The following is a 16,367-nucleotide window of genomic DNA, read 5'->3' on the forward strand; positions in this document are numbered from 1 at the left end:
GCATGCCAATGTGTGACACCAAGCTCCAATATCAAATGAATAGTGATAAATATGTCAAGTACTGGGAATTACCTCATAAACCAAACCACTTGGCCATACTTTTGTCTGAGTGAACTTTGAAAACACAGAAATGAATAAAACATCAGACACCATCTAGGTTGGGTTTGGACTGTTCACAACACTGAAGTCATCCTGACACTACAGCATCAAGTGAGTTAAGATAGTTCATGTAGCACACTCCTCCACAAGCCCTGTTATATTGCATTATTTGGTGTTGCTGTAATTCTCTGAAACCCGGCAGGGTCAGGTCATATCACACTCTTTGCTCCGCTGGGAACATTACGTATTGCACAACTGCCAGCAAATACTCCAAGCTGTGTGTAAGAGAGTTGATTATTTAGTGAATTGGCGAATACAGCATATCCTTCAAGTTTGTGGTCCTAACATGAACTAATAAGGGAATGTAAGAGCGCAACACCATTTGTCAATTAGTAAACGTGTTCAAGTTTGCAAGTGGAGAAACATTACAAGGTTAGATATACTGTTCTTTGGGGTAGTTCTGTAATTGTATCCAATACCCTGCCAATTAAAATATTAGGGTATACAGTTGAAGTCAGAAGTTTACATACACTTATGTTGGGGAGTCATTCAAACTCGTTTTTCAACCACTCCACACATTTCTTGTTAACAAACTATAGTTTTGTCAAGTTGGTTAGGACATCTACTTTGTGCATGACACAAGTACTTTTTCCAACAATTGTTTACAGACAGATTATTTCACTTATAATTCACTGTATCACAATTCCAGTGGGTCAGATGTTTACATACATTAAATTGACTGTGCCTTTAAACAGCTTGGAAAATTCCAGAAAATTATGTCATGGCTTTAGAAGCTTCTGATAGGCTAATTGACATCATTTGAGTCAATTGGAGGTGTACCTGTGGATGTAGTTCCAGGGCTACCTTCAAACTCAGTGCCTCTGCTTGACATCATGGAAAATCAAAAGAAATCAGACAGTTTGTAGGGAGGAAAGGGAGAAACCTTGAGCAATACTCAGAAATAAGTGGCAAGTTTCAGCAAACACCAAATGCAAACCTCAGAAAAAATATTGTAGACCTCCACAAGTCTGGTTCATCCTTGGGAGCAATTTCCAAACGACTGAAGGCACCACGTTCATCTGTACAAACAATAGTAGGCAAGTATAAACACCATGGGACCACGCAGCCGCCATACTGCTCAGGAAGGAGACGTGTTTTTTCTCTTAGAGATTAACATACTTTGGTGTGAAAAGTGCAAATCAATCCCAGAACAACAGCAAAGGACCTTGTGAAGATGCTGGAGGAAACAGGTACAGAAGTATCTACAGTGGGCGGGAAAAGTATTTAGTCCATCACCAATTATGCAAGTTCTCCCACTTAAAAAGATGAGAGAGGCCTGTAATTTTCATCATAGGTACACTTCAACTATGACAGACAAAATTAAGAAAAAAAATCCAGAACATCACATCAATGAATTTATTTGCAAATTATGGTGGAAAATAAGTATTTGGTCAATAACAAAAGTTTATCTCAATACTGTCACGAATATTACCGAAGGTGACTCCCCTTCTTGTTCGGGTGGTGCTCGGCGGTCGTCGTCGCCGGTCTACTAGCTATCGCCGATCCGTTGTTCTGTGTTCGTTTAGTTTTGTCTAATTGGTAGCACCTGTTTCTAGTTTGGTTGTTAGGATAGGGTTATATAGTCTGTTTAGCCCGCTTCTGTTTCGTGCGGGCTTGTTCGTCTGTTTTGTTGTTTGAGTGTATTTTTGTTGGCATTTGGGTTTCACACTGTCCGTTTTATATTTCTGTTCATTTGTGTTTTCACTTTTGTACATGTTATGTTTCCGGGACATTAAAGCGTGTTGTTTTTCCCACATCTTTTGCTCTCTTTGCCTGACTCCACACCTCTTCACTCATTTACCGTAACAAATACTTTGTTATATACCCATTGTTGGCAATGACAGAGGTCAAACGTTTTCTGTAAGGCTTCACAAGGTTTTCACACACTGTTGCTGGTATTTTGGCACATTCCTCTATGCAGATCTCCCCTAGAACAGTGATGTTTTGGGGCTGTTGCTGGGCAACACAGACTTTCAATTCCCTCCAAAGATTTTCTATGGGGTTGAGATCTGGAGACTGGCTAGGCCACTCCAGGACCTTGAACTGCTGCTTACGTAGCCACTCCTTCGTTGCCTGGGCGGTGTGTTTGGGATCATTGTCATGCTGAAAGACCCAGCCATGTTTCATCTTCAATGACCTTGCTGATGGAAGGAGGTTTTCACTCAATATCTCACGATACATGGCCCCATTCATTCTTTCCTTTACACGGATCAGTCGTCCTGATCCCTTTGCAGAAGAACAGCCCCAAAGCATGATGTTTCCACCCCCGTGCTTCATGGTGTTCTTTGGATGCAACTCAGCATTCTTTGTCCTCCAAACACGACGAGTTGAGTTTTTACCAAAAAGTTATATTTTGGTTTCATCTGACCATATAACATTCTCCCAATCTTCTTCTGGATCATCCAAATGCTCTCTAGCAAACTTCAGACGGGCCTGGACATGTACTGGCTTAAGCAGGGGGACACGTCTGGCACTGCAGGATTTGAGTCCCTGGCGGTGTAGTGTATTACTGATGGTAGGCTTTGTTACTTTGGTCCCAGCTCTCTGCAGGTCATTCACTAGGTCCCCCCGTGTGGTTCTGGGATTTTTGCTCACCGTTCTTCTGATCATTTTGACCCCACGGGGTGAGATCTTGCGTGGAGCCCCAGATCGAGGGAGATTATCAGTGGTCTTGTATGTCTTCCATTTCCTAATAATTGCTCCCACAGTTAATTTCTTCAAACCAAGCTGCGTACCTATTGCAGATTCAGTCTTCCCAGCCTGGTGCAGGTCTACAATTTTGTTTCTGGTGTCCTTTGACAGCTCTTTGGTCTTGGCCATAGTGGAGGTTGGAGTGTGACTGTTTGAGGTTGTGGACAGGTGTCTTTTATACTGATAACAAGTTCAAACGGGTGCCATTAATACAGGTAATGAGTGGAGGACAGAGGAGCCTCTTAAAGACGAAGTTACAGGTCTGTGAGAGCCAGAAATCTTGCTTGTTTGTAGGTGACCAAATACTTATTTTCCACCATAATTTGCAAATAAATTCATTAAAAATCCTACAATGTGATTTTCTTGATTTTTGTTTCTAATTTTGTCTGTCATAGTTGAAGTGTACCTATGATGAAAATTACAGGCCTCTCTCATCTTTTTAAGTGGGAGAACTTGCACAATTGGTGGCTGACTAAATACTTTTTTGCTCCACTGTATATCCACAGTAAAACAAGTCCTATATCGACATAACCCGAAAGGCCGCTCAGCAAGGAAGAAGCCACTGCTCCAAAACCGCCATAAAAAAGCCAGACTACGGTTTGAAACTGCACATGGGGACAAAGATCATACTTTTTAGAGAAATGTCCTCTGGTCTGATGAGGCAAAAATAGAACTGTTTGGACATAATGACCATCGCCGAAGAACACCATCCCAACCGTGAAGCACAGGGGTGGCAGCATCATGTTGTGGGGGTGCTTTGCTGCAGGAGGGACTGGTGCACTTCACAAAATAGATGGAATCATGAGGAAAGAAAATTATGTGGACATATTGAAGCAACATCTCAAGACATAAGTCAGGAAGTTAAAGCATGTTCGCAAATGGGTCTTCCAAATGGACAATGACGCCAATCATACTTCCAAAGTTGTGGCAAAATGGCTTAAGGACAACAAAGTCAAGGTATTGGAGTGGCCATCACAAAGCCCTGACCTCAATCCTATAGAACATTTGTGGGCAGAACTGAAAAAGCATGTGTGAGCAAGGGGCCTACAATCCTGACTCAGTAACACCAGTTCTGTCAGGAGGAAGGGGCCAAAATTCATCCAAATTATTGTGGGAAGCTTGTGGAAGGATACCTGAAACATTTGACCCAAGTTAAACAATTTAAAGGCAATGCTACCAAATACTAATTGACTGTATGTAAACTTCTGACCCACTGGGAATGTGATGAAATAAATAAAAGCTGAACTAAATCATTCTCTCTACTATTATTCTGATATTTCACATTCTTAAAATAAATAACTGACCTAAGACAGCGAATTTTTACCAGGATTAAATGTCAATAATTGTGTAAAACTGAGTTTAAATGTATTTGGCTAAAGTATATGTGAACTTCCGACTTCAACTGTATATGAATAAAGATCATGTATGAATACAAAGATCACGTAACAGTCCATTCTCAAGTACGTGTCCATTCTGAACAATTCCCTTGCTTTTGCACTGAATTGGATTAGTCGAAACACACCTCAATTGATACGTCCAACATGTCAGTCAACACCGTTTCTGATTATGAAGTGAGTGGACGCCTTTGATTGTAAAAGCACTTCTTATTAATGATAAACTGAACAACAATTCCAAGTCCCTAACACTGCTGCTTAGTGAGTTACAAGTTACTCACAAAGTGTTCCATGCAGTGCTCTGTTTCCCTTTAACTTGAACCCAATCTGTGTTTCTCTCCAATTATTCTAGGAACTTCACAGGATAAAAATAAAATACCTTTTTCAGTATGTCTCTCCTTAACTGTATATATAAAACCATACCCTCCATTATATGGCAAACTGGTCTTCTGATTTTGCTGGGGTTAAAAAATAAAAATCACCAACAGCGATCCAAGTGTCAATATGCTACTGTCAATAGGGTCTACCAGGGTGCACTGTGCACACAGTAATAATAAATATAGACATTAAATAGTTCATTTGTACCTGAGCGAGGACAACAAAAGCAGAGGTACAGCACCAAGGTTTGAAGTCAGTCTCCTTTCCCTAAAACTCTGAGACACTTTCAAAGTTGCAAAGGTCTGGTATTCTTGTAGTGCAAATATGGGTCTCCATCCATAGAGCGCTCCACTTTTCCATTCCATCAGATCTTCTTTGAGATCAGGGGTCAAAATGATGAGTCTTTGGCAGTCTCAGGGGTTGTATGGGTGCAGGTCTGAAAAGGGAAAAAAGCACAAGTGAATGAAATGCAGAGCAATGATTACTTTAAAAAAAAAGATAGCCACTCCTCATAAACCTATAAACTTTGTGCCAGCCAGGCCACCGTAGCACAGACCTGTTCAGTTGTGGATTGGTGAGCAGGGGTCTGGGTACGGTGGGGATGGGGATAGGGATGGGTCCAGGGAGGCGAATCCCCACCACCGAGGTGCTGCGTCCCACCCGAGCCCTCCTTCCCAGAGGGTCTGCAGGCAGGGGCTTCTGGGGTGGACTGGGTTTCTCGCAGTCCTAGGAACAATAAACCAGAAGTTGAAGAGTAGTGTTGGTACTGAAACCTCACTAGAGGGCACTGTGTTATAGTGTGTCATCAACATAAGGTAGGCTCTGTACAATGCAGGTCTGTAGCCACCACTGTAGCAGTTCTCTCTGGAAGTTTAACTAAACGATGTGTCATCATGTGTTACTAATCTAAAACGGGGAGGGGAGGGCGAGGTAATGGCAAACATCTGCTAGCAGCATCCCAGCTGCTCTGTACAGTTTGTAGGGAGGAAAGGGAGAAACCTTGAGCAATACTCAGAAATAAGTGCCAAGTTTCAGCAAACACCAAATGCAAAGCATTTAGAGAACTGAATGAAGTGTAAAAACATCCATGCTGTTGTGAAATCCCAGAAATCACTGTCACATATTAAGAGTGGAAAGTGTGTCCTAAACTAAATGAGTTTCAGCTCTGTAATGATTTATGTGTCAGTGTCGGCAACTGCTTGAAGGTGATTTATACCGACAATGTTTGAAATGTTTTGTTCCACTGATGTAAAATAATATTGTTCCATTATGTGAGTGGTTTGAACATGGCTGCGGTAGGCAAAGTAGTGGGGTTATAGTTGCACCAGAAGACGTGACAGCAGTGTTGTGTTCGAGACTACCTGAAGCGAACAGATTCAAAACCAAGACCGGAGAAAATCGAGTCAAGACCAAGACCGGAGGGAGGCGAGACTGAGTCAAAGCCGAGACCGGAATGGGGACAAGGGGTCCAACACCGAGTCAAGACCGAGACCAGAAAAAGTCAAATTCAAGACCATGATTGTAATTTTGTCAAATCGTCACGGTAATAAGAGTTCACAATGCCCAGTATATCTGTGTTCATATTTCAGAAGAACATATGGATTCTTAAGACATTCAGAATGGTGAAGAAAGGCAGACGGAGGGTAAATAGAGCCACTCTACAAATTATGACTAACCCCAACACAGTGGGGAACAATGAGGGCCTTCTACGCCTTCAGAGAAGGGCTAAGGATTTATAAAATTATAATCATAATTACATTATTATTTTCAAATATATTCTGATTTAATCTCTTCAATTTTTGTTGGAAAGGGTTAGCACTGAAGAGTGAAAAAAATATCCAATCAGGATTTTGTCTTTGGTTGTCTCTGGGGAGATAAATCTCGCTAGCTAAATCAGCCATTGGCTAGGTCATCAGAAACTAGATAGAAGGCATCTGCCATTCAACCAAAGATTGTTATAACTGAACCAAGATAGACAACAAATGAGTTATAGCGGGCAGAACGAGCAAGGAGTTGGGAGAGCCAAGCACGAGCTATTTGGCTCAACATTTCCCAGCGATGGGGGGAAAAAAGTGCCTATATTGTATATACCTGGGTAGCATCCACTACACCACTGGCCCTTTGTGTTTTACAAAATGGCACTCCTATGCTGGTATTACCGTTGCTGTTATTTCAGTATTAATAACCTGTCACACACTGAAGACCTAGGTCCAATAGGCACACCACTGCGCAAACATCTAGATATAGACTATTCAGGTATTAATGTATCAAGAAAGGAGTGTATATATTTGACCCGGTGAAGGGGTTTTATGGGCTGACTAAATGGAAGCTGATAATTTGGTTTTTTACTCCGCTGGTCTCGGAAAAAATGAAGAGTCCTCACTGTCCGAGACCGAGTCAAGAACGAGTACAAATGTATCCAACGAGACAAGACCGAGACTCAAAATATGATATCAAGTACTACAACACTGCATGACAGGGGCTGCGCTTCAAACTCAAAGTAATGGCCCTATGCCCTGGGGGAATCCCCGCGGCCATATGGTCGTCGGTCCAAATGAATAGCTAAGCAAGGGAACATAAGCCCCTCTGCCCTCGTTTTTAATGAAGTTTGTGAGTGTACAATTATGATCACTTCGCGCCTTAAACACTAAGAAAGGTCCGACAAAACTTAAAACCTCAACGTCAATATGAAGTCAACATACAAGTGTAAGTAAAAACGAATGTAAATACGTTTGAAATTGTGCCACTAATGCACAAAGACGTATCATAAAAGTAATGATGTTTTTCTTTGGTTAGCTTTTGGAAATTGTAGAAATAAAACATTTTCCTTTCTTTCTTCAGAAGTTCCAGCTAGGCAGGCTAACGTTAGTTAGCTAATTAATTTGCTAGCTATCATACAGTAGGCATATATGAATAATTATATAGTTAATATAAGTAGACATGAAATCATAATTTACTGTAGCTCATATAAAGCACCCACAAACTACTGGTGGCTGAAAACACAATCATCGCGAGATGAACAAGTGACAAATTTCCGGGCAAGGGCGGTCCATTTAAAAGTAATTCCTTCCTCCCTCGCCCTGCAAGTGTATACTCGTCAGACGTCATGATACATCATCAGAAGTGTCCATTTCATTTGAGGGCTGAGGTGTAAGGGTGTGTCTTTTGAATGCAGCCAGGGGTTATTGAATTAATTGTTTATGAATGACCATCCCCAGCTCTTAGACCGGATATGACTGCCCTCACAAAAACACATTAGACTGAGTCTACAGTACTAGTGTTAATGTATTGCACCTTAAAACACATCTAAAGACTCTTGTAATAGGACAAACAGCAGAAACCACTTATTGTGAAACAGTGGTCTGTTTGCTTCAATTTGCCTTTTGAATCTCTAAACTCAGAGAATAAGATCACCTCTTGTAGATGGCAGCTGAATCATCTTCTGATGCAGATAAAACCAGAGAGGACCTACAGAGGTTGAAATAAAGACCTAATCAGATTTAAGACTTTTTCCAGACTGGAGTTGCTCCCAGTAAGTAGAAGTTGCCTCTACTGACCCTGCATCAGATGCGTTTTAATCTCTCTGATAGTTAAGGGGTAGGGTAATCGGATCCTAGATCTGTTGTTAAATGCATCTTATACATTGAGTGTTGTGTGTCTGCATCTCTGTGGTGGATATATGGAGAATGAATCCTACACAGCAGGGGTAGTTCTGGATCAGATACTCCACTACAGGAGTCGTGTAGAAAAGAGGTCACCATGGACACCATATGACATGATATGGACACACACATTCAACACCAACTGTGCCCCTCAGCAGACCTAAGTCAAGATGTATCTTTTTTTGCCTGAACTGTGAAACCTTATTTAGACCATGAGGACGACGCTTGGGTAGTCAGACATCATAGCGGACATTTGGGTTGAGTGTACAAAACATTATGTTCTTTCCATGACATAGACTGACCAGGTGAATCCAGTTGAAAGCTATGATCCCTTATTGATGTCACTTCTATCAGTGTAAATGAAGGTGAGGAGACAGGTTAAAGAAGGATTTTTAAGACTTGAGACAATTGAGACAGGATTGTCTATGTGTGCCACTCAGAGGGTGAATGGGCAAGACAAAAGATTTAAGTGCCTTTGAACGGGGTATGGTAGATGCCAGGCACACTGGTTTGAGTGTGTCAAGAACTGCAACGATGCTGGGTTTTTCATGCTCAACAGATTCTTGTGTGTATCAAGAATGGTCCACCACCCAAAGGACATCCAGTCAACTTGACACAACTGTGGGAAGCATTGGAGCCAATATGGGCCAGCATCACTTTCAACACCCTGTAGAGTCCATTCCCAGACAAAATGAGGCTGTTCTGAGAGAAAAAGGGGGATGGGGGTACAACTCAATATTTGGAAGGTGTTCCTAATGTTTTGTACACAGTGTATACAGCTCATGAGTTTGAATTTCATCATTATTTCATGTTTTGTTTATAAAATAAAAAGTACAAAATAATCTGAGCGCCTTGGATGTACAAAAACCATATTTGTTTGTTTTTTCTCAATGGGAAACTGAACTGAGTTAGGTTGCTATGGAAACCAAAATACACACACACACACTCCATTCCCACATATGTGATCCATCAGTTGCCCCACCTCAACAGAGAGTACCTCAGGAGAAGGATGCATTACATTTATATCTGTCTCTCTCCATCTCTTGCATGGTCTTTCCTTACTTCTGGGAGCAGTTATGTGGTTTATATACCAGAGAAAAGTAACATCTTAAAGTTAATGTCTGTTTTTACGTGCATCTGCTAGTGTACACTGTGCCTCATAAACCTGCGGACAACTGACATTGTGCTCCAAGCATACAGATCAGCTGCCTGCGTGAGCCCTGAGCAGACAGATGGACTTACATCCTCTATACACAGCCCCAGTGGCTCAGCACAAACCATGATGTGTGGAGAACATGGAGAACTGTAAGGCTGTTCCAATGGTTATAGCAACACACTATTTATTATGCAATGTCCATAACTTATGCATTGTGTAGTAGTATGGGTATTGGGACCCAAGGCAGGTGTTATGAATAAGTGAGTGAGGAATATGTTTGGAATATGTTCTTAGAATTGTATGTATTGTGGAAATTCATCCATCAACTTTTTACTATGTCGATTTCCAAAGAAATCCCCAATAAGGAAAATTCATCTGTATTTGTATTCATGGTGTATAGCTGAACAGTTTGTACTAACCTGGTCCATTCTGTAGGGCTGCTGTCGGGGCAGGCTGTGGAAGGGCGGTGCCCGTGGTGGGGAGAGGGCGGTGTGGGCCGGCAGAGCCTTGTGGTGGGGCGGGACCGGTGGCAGGGGCTGCTGACCCACACTCAGGGAGACAGGCATGGGGTGGCTGATGTGGAGGGGCTGGTAGTGGGGCAGCCGCCGCAAGCTGTGGGAGTGGAAACTGTGTGGAGGGAGAAGAGGCTCCGAACTCAGGTGTGATGGCTGGGGATATGGAGGTAGAGAAGAGAGAGCTGTTAGTTTGGGCTTCAGCTATTATGTTCTCCGCAGTCTGCTCCTCCTTGTCTTACCGCATTCAGAAATAAGAATGAATTGAACAAGCTTGGAAGCTCTAACCCTGGCAATTGACTGGTAAACTCATGGGTACACTCGTAATGGCTGCCTGGTATTTCTATGGTCATTTGGAACGTTCTATCAACTAATGCTGGATTGCCATGGTACTGTAGAATGTTGTCGTGTCTTTGGCTATGCTGGATTAAGGGATATGATATGCTATTCTATAAAATAATTTATCCGTAATTAATATTACCTGATTGAGCTAATCATGTAAATGTAATTAACTAGAGAGTCGGGGCACCACAAAATAATATTTATAGAGCTGTTATATTCCGAATAAACTCTTAAAGACCTAGTAATATTTTACATCAATAGCAGTCAATATTAATCCTCACCTTAATTCAGTCTCATCTGAAAGTTGTAAATTCTTGGTTATCTGCACGAACCCTGGCTAACAAGTTGAATCAGCAATACAAAATTGGGTTTAATTATTTATTTGCTAAATACCTAACTAATCACACAGAATTACACATACACATAATTAATCATAACTTGATTACAAATTACGTCATAAAGGAAAATGTCCCTAGCGGGCGGAACAGTTATGACAGCTGGTTACACAAAAGAAAGGGGGCTGGGTTTGAGTGAAAGAGTGGGAAGACTGGGGGACACAGGGAGAAGCTGTGCTATCGTAAATACAGTATCTTATGCATTCTATATTACCACCCATTTGGAAAAGGAAAATGCAATAAACATCTACTCTGAGCTGCGCTTCAGTAGGTTGGTGGTAGATGGAAGGCCGTGTTGCCCAACCGAGTCCTTTGAAGAATGTCTCTGCCGGTAAATTGAATACTTTGTAGTAACGTTGTTGTGTGGTAGACGGGATACTCTGTCTGTTCCTTCCTAACCTGTGTTTGCAGCTGCTGTTGCTAACTCAACGGCTAGGAGGTATCACTTCTGTAGTGAATAAGAGGTCAAAAGTTGATACCATTCGCAACCAGAGCTCACGCTGATGTTGGCTTCGTTCTGTAGTTATTATCTGAATCATTCTGACATCGGACCGTCGTCCTCACATCCTCGGAACAGGAGGTTATATTGTCGTCAAGGCTTTATAAAGGAAGGGAGAGGAGGGCATGTTTGAAAAGTTTTATAGCCCATGTCCCTTCACAGGGGCGGACCACTGATTGAGCAGAGCCCTTACCTTATGAAAACCCAAATCTCACATTTTAGAAGCTAAAATCACGTTTCATCCCATCACGAATAATTTCATATTCAAACATTTAAATTTAACAACAATTCCATGTGAATCCTATAACTGGTGTGTAGACTTTCCACTGTAGAGTTTATGTCATCTTATCATTGATGAGAATGTCTCAGATGACAACCGAACTGACATCATATTCATTAAGTACCACCGCATATGTTCAATTGGTCAGATTACCAGAATATAGTTAATTTCCCCCCACCTTCTGATGTTCCCAGAATCGCTATGTTAACCAAAGGGTTTGCAAATGTAACATCAGTTGGGTAGAGAGATGAAAGGGGGAAAGAGGTATTTATGACTGTCATAAACCTCCCCCAAGCCAACGTCATGACAATGTTCATTCAAATGAATCTAACTAGAGGTCGACCGATTGTGATTTTTCAACGCCGATACCGATTATTGGAGGACAAAAAAAGCAGATACCGATTTAATCGGACGATTATTAAAATGTATTTGTAATAATGACAATTACAAAAATACTGAATGAACACTTATTTTAACTTAATATAATACATCAATACAATCAATTTAGCCTGAAATAAATAATGAAACATGTTCAATTTGGTTTAAATAATGCAAAAACAAAGTATTGGAGAAGAAAGTAAAAGTCCAATATGTGCCATGTAAGAAAGCTAATGTTTAAGTTCCTTGCTCAGAACATGAGAACATATGAAAGCTTGTGGTTCCTTTTAACATGAGTCTTCAATATTCCCAGGTAAGAAGTTTTAGGTTGTAGTCATTATAGGAATTATAGGACTATTTCTCTCTATACCATTTGTATTTCATATACCTTTGACTATTGGATGTTCTTATAGGCACTTTAGTATTGCCAGTGTAACAGTATAGCTTCCGTACCTCTCCTCGCTCCTACCTGGGCTCGAACCAGGAACACAACGACAACAACCACCCTCGAAGCAGCGTTACCCATGCAGTGCAAGGGGAACAACTACTCCAAGTCTCCGAGCGAGTGATGTTTGAAACGCTATTAGCGCGCACCCCGCTAACTAGCTAGCCATTTCACATCACATCGTTACACCAGCCTAGTCTCGGGAGTTGATAGGCTTGAAGTCATAAACAACAGAGCTGCTGGCAAAACTCACGAAAGTGCTGTTTGAATGAATGCTTATGAGCCTGCTGGTGCCTACCATCGCTCAGTCAGACTGCTCTATCAAATCATAGACTTAATTATAACATAATAACACACAGAAATGCGAGCCTTAGGTCATTAATATGGTCGAATCCGGAAACTATCATCTCGAAAACAAGACATTTATTCCTTCAGTAAAATACGGAACCATTCCATATTTTATCTAAAGGGTGGCATCCCTAAGTATAAATAGTCCTGTTACATTGCACAACCTTCAATGTTATGTCATAATTACGTACAATTCTGGCAAATTAGTTTGCAATGAGCCAGGCGGCCCAAACTGGTGCATATACCCCGACTCTGCGTGCAATGAAAGCAAGAGAAGTGACACAATTTCACCTGGTTAATATTGCCTACTAACCTGGATTTATTTTAGCTAAATATAGAGGTTTAAAAATATAGACTTTTGTGTATTGATTTTAAGAAAGGCATTGGTGTTTATGGTTAGGTACATGTTGGAGCAACGACAGTCCTTTATCGCGAATGCGCACTGCATCGATTATATGCAACGCAGGACACGCGAGATAAACTAGTAATATCAACCATGTGTAGTTATAACTAGTGATTATGATTGATTAAGTTTAATGCTAGCTAGCAACTTACCTTGGCTTCTTACTGCATTCGCGTAACAGGCGGGTTCCTCGTGAGGCAGGTGGTTAGCACGTTGGACTAGTTAACCATAAGGTTGCAAGATTGAATCCCTGAGCTGACAAGGTAAAAATCTGTCGTTCTGCCCCTGAACAAGGCAGTTATCCGACCGTTCCTAGGCCGTCATTGAAAATAAGAATGTGTTCTTAACTGACTTGCCTAGTTAAATAAAGAGTAAATAAAGGTGTAAAAAAAAAAAATATATATATATATAATTAAATCGCCGTCCAAAATTACCGATTTCCGATTGTTATGAAAACTTGAAATCGTCCCTAATTAATCGGTCAACCTCTAATTCTAACTGATGTGGCTCATGCTATGGAATTTATTTTTGGGGAATGTGAGTTGACTCAACAAATCACAGCACAGATTGAAGGATAAACTTCCTGTTTTTACTTCCAGGCATGGGTACACTCCAAATGGCTGCCAGTCCACCCATTATGCCATCATTGACTATTCATTACTATTTCTATGGGTAAAACTATACCTAAGTTCTCTGTCATGGAGATGATATTACTATGAATTAACAGGTGTCATAGGCAGTCAATAACAGAAAACATGGTTCATGAATTTAACACATTGAAATGGTCAACGACAGCACCAAATTGCCTGTCCAGAACCGCTGTTAGCCCTCCAGAATATGCCAAATTGCACCTGTGATAGCTAGACTGACTGAACTGGCCTGGACTGCAGCTATGCCAGGTAACTTGCAGAGAGTCTGCTGGACATCTGGACAGAGGCAACCGTGACTGCCAGAACAAACAGCTGGAGTGGGACTACAGCAAACTGTCAGTTAGACACAGGTGAAGCAAACTATTTGACTGTTCAGATACAGTAGACAGATGGACTGAATACTGCTGAGGAGCCAGACATGTTCACTACAAGATAAGATACTGGTATTGGAGATGGAACTGGGTTAAGCATCTTCCTTCCTGCCTAAGCCAGCTAACCTTTACCCTGAACTCAGACCGCAATGATACACTCCAGCTGTTCTCCATGGGAATCGACTGGCTGTTTGAATGCACGCACACATGCACGCACATCCCTCAATGCTTATCAATTCAAACACAAGTCCACCCCAATTTGCCTCCTACGCTTGAATCAATCAACCCTGTTCTCCTGTGTCCCTGTACACAAACACTTTTCATTTCAGGCAGAACCCTATAATGATACTGCATCATGATTACCATTTCATTGAAATGGACCGCAGCATCTCAATTAAAGTTCCTCCAGCCTTCTGCCAGCAATATGGGCCTCATGAATATTTCTTCAAGGGAGAGCCGCTGAGACTAAATCAATTATCCGCTTAGCCGTCAACTTGTTTTGACAATAAGTCTGGAATTAATAGGTTCAGATAAGCATGGCAGGTTTCAGTCCAAGTTGATTCCCTGTTGTGGTGCTGCGGTTCTGATACAGTATCATTACATTAGAAATCCAAAGGTGTGTCAGTTTGTCAGCCATTCGTTTGTAATACTTCTTTGCTAACACACGTCTTAGTTCTCCCTACATCCATCCTTTATACAATGCAAAGTGTACTTGTTACATCATCCATTGTGTAGGCCTGTGAGTGAACCATACTAATCAATTGATCATATGGGAAGGTTGGGGGAAAAAACCTGAGTGCGGACTCCAGCTCCCTTATTAGTCACGTACACAGTTTAGCAGATGTTATAGCGGGTCAGAGTATGTTTATTTATTTACCTTTATTTAACTAGGCAAGTCAGTTAAGAACAAATTCTTATTTTCAATGATGACTTAGCAACAGTGGGTTAACTGCCTGTTCAGGGTCAGAAAGACAGATTTGTACCTTGTCAGCTCGGGGGTTTGAACTTGCAACCTTTTGGTTACTAGTCCAACGCTCTAACCACTAGGCTACCCTGCCACCCCAGGGGTTTAAATCATTACTGCGAGATTCCCAAAGGCTGGAGCGGCGGCCTTCTGGCCCGCTCCAATTTTGCTCCAGTAGCGCTCACTTCAAGAGCTCAGGGTATGCCCGCCCCAGCATGCATCTGTAGTCTACTTGTGTGCTGCTATAGCTCCTTGCTTAAGCTACTGTCATGGAGTTCGCTAAATATTTTCATAAGGAAACTGATAAATCACACAGGTGCTTAATCAAGGTGACTTACAAAGATGAGGACCAAGAGTAAGAGAGAGAGTGTGGTGATGTCGTGTCCACAACTAAAGAATCATTGAGGAATCTGAAAATACATTTATCCCAAAAGCATGATAGTGTAGTTACTACGTGCACATGCTAAAAGAAAGGTACCATCGCATGAGCCTGAAGTCACAGACTGGCCAAACTCATGTTTCTAAAAAGCACTAATAAATCATTTTTAGTTTAATTTGTATTTAATTCAAAGTAAGTCACAGCCTATATGCCTTGAAATAATTCAAATAATATAGTCTAAATAATTAATTTCCGTTCCTTCTTAGGTTCCTTATCTGGCTCCTGACCTAAACTCAGCAAAAAAAGATCACTTTTCATTCAAATCGATATGGTTTGGTTTCAATACTTTAAAAATTATTGGTAGGCCTAGGTAGTCACAAAAATAGATGGCAGTTTGTTAAATTCTGATTTTAATGAATGAATCGAATTCTGTCTGTGAGCGCGGAGTGAATTTAGCAGAGCGGTAGGAAAGACATGGAAGGATTTCCAACTGCTCAACTCCGCTCTCATGTTCTGTAGCAGGTGTAACGAATGCAGTGTTTTCAGAAAGTATTCAAACCCCTTGACTTATTCCACATGTTGTTATGTTACAGCCTGAATTCAAAATGTATGAAATTACTCTTTTTTTTCTACATGTACACACAATACCCCGTGATGACATCAACATGTTTGCTAATGTATTGATAATGAAATAAAGAAATATCTTATTGAAAAGTATTCACACCCCTGAGTCAATACTTTGTACCTTTGGCTGCGATTTAAAATTTTTAAGAGCTTTCCACACCTGGATTGTGTAACATTTGCACATGATTATTTTCAAAATTCTTCAAGCCCTGTCAAATTGGTTGATGATCATTGCTAGATAACCATTTCAGGTCTTGCCATTGATTTTAAAGTAGATTTAAGTCAAAACTGTAACTGGGCCACTAAAGAACATTCACTGTCTTCTTGGTAAGCAACT

At 41.1% G+C, this 16,367-nt stretch overlaps 1 protein-coding gene across 2 annotated transcripts in view; it reads right to left on the minus strand.

The window, feature by feature from the left end:
- Positions 1 to 4,077: 4,077 nt before the first annotated feature.
- Positions 4,078 to 16,367, minus strand: part of LOC124041230 (disintegrin and metalloproteinase domain-containing protein 12-like) — a 144,429-nt gene continuing 132,139 nt past the window's right edge. For both annotated transcript variants that reach the window (XM_046358582.1, XM_046358581.1), the window contains exons 21-23: positions 9,860 to 10,108; positions 5,179 to 5,348; positions 4,078 to 5,058 (exon numbers count right to left, since the gene is read on the minus strand). In XM_046358582.1, coding sequence (XP_046214538.1) covers positions 5,004 to 5,058; positions 5,179 to 5,348; positions 9,860 to 10,108 — 474 coding nt within the window. In that variant the 3' untranslated portion in view covers positions 4,078 to 5,003. The remainder of the gene's footprint in view (positions 5,059 to 5,178; positions 5,349 to 9,859; positions 10,109 to 16,367) is intronic.

This window comes from Oncorhynchus gorbuscha, linkage group LG08, assembly GCF_021184085.1.
Source record: "Oncorhynchus gorbuscha isolate QuinsamMale2020 ecotype Even-year linkage group LG08, OgorEven_v1.0, whole genome shotgun sequence".
NCBI lineage: Eukaryota > Metazoa > Chordata > Actinopteri > Salmoniformes > Salmonidae > Oncorhynchus > Oncorhynchus gorbuscha.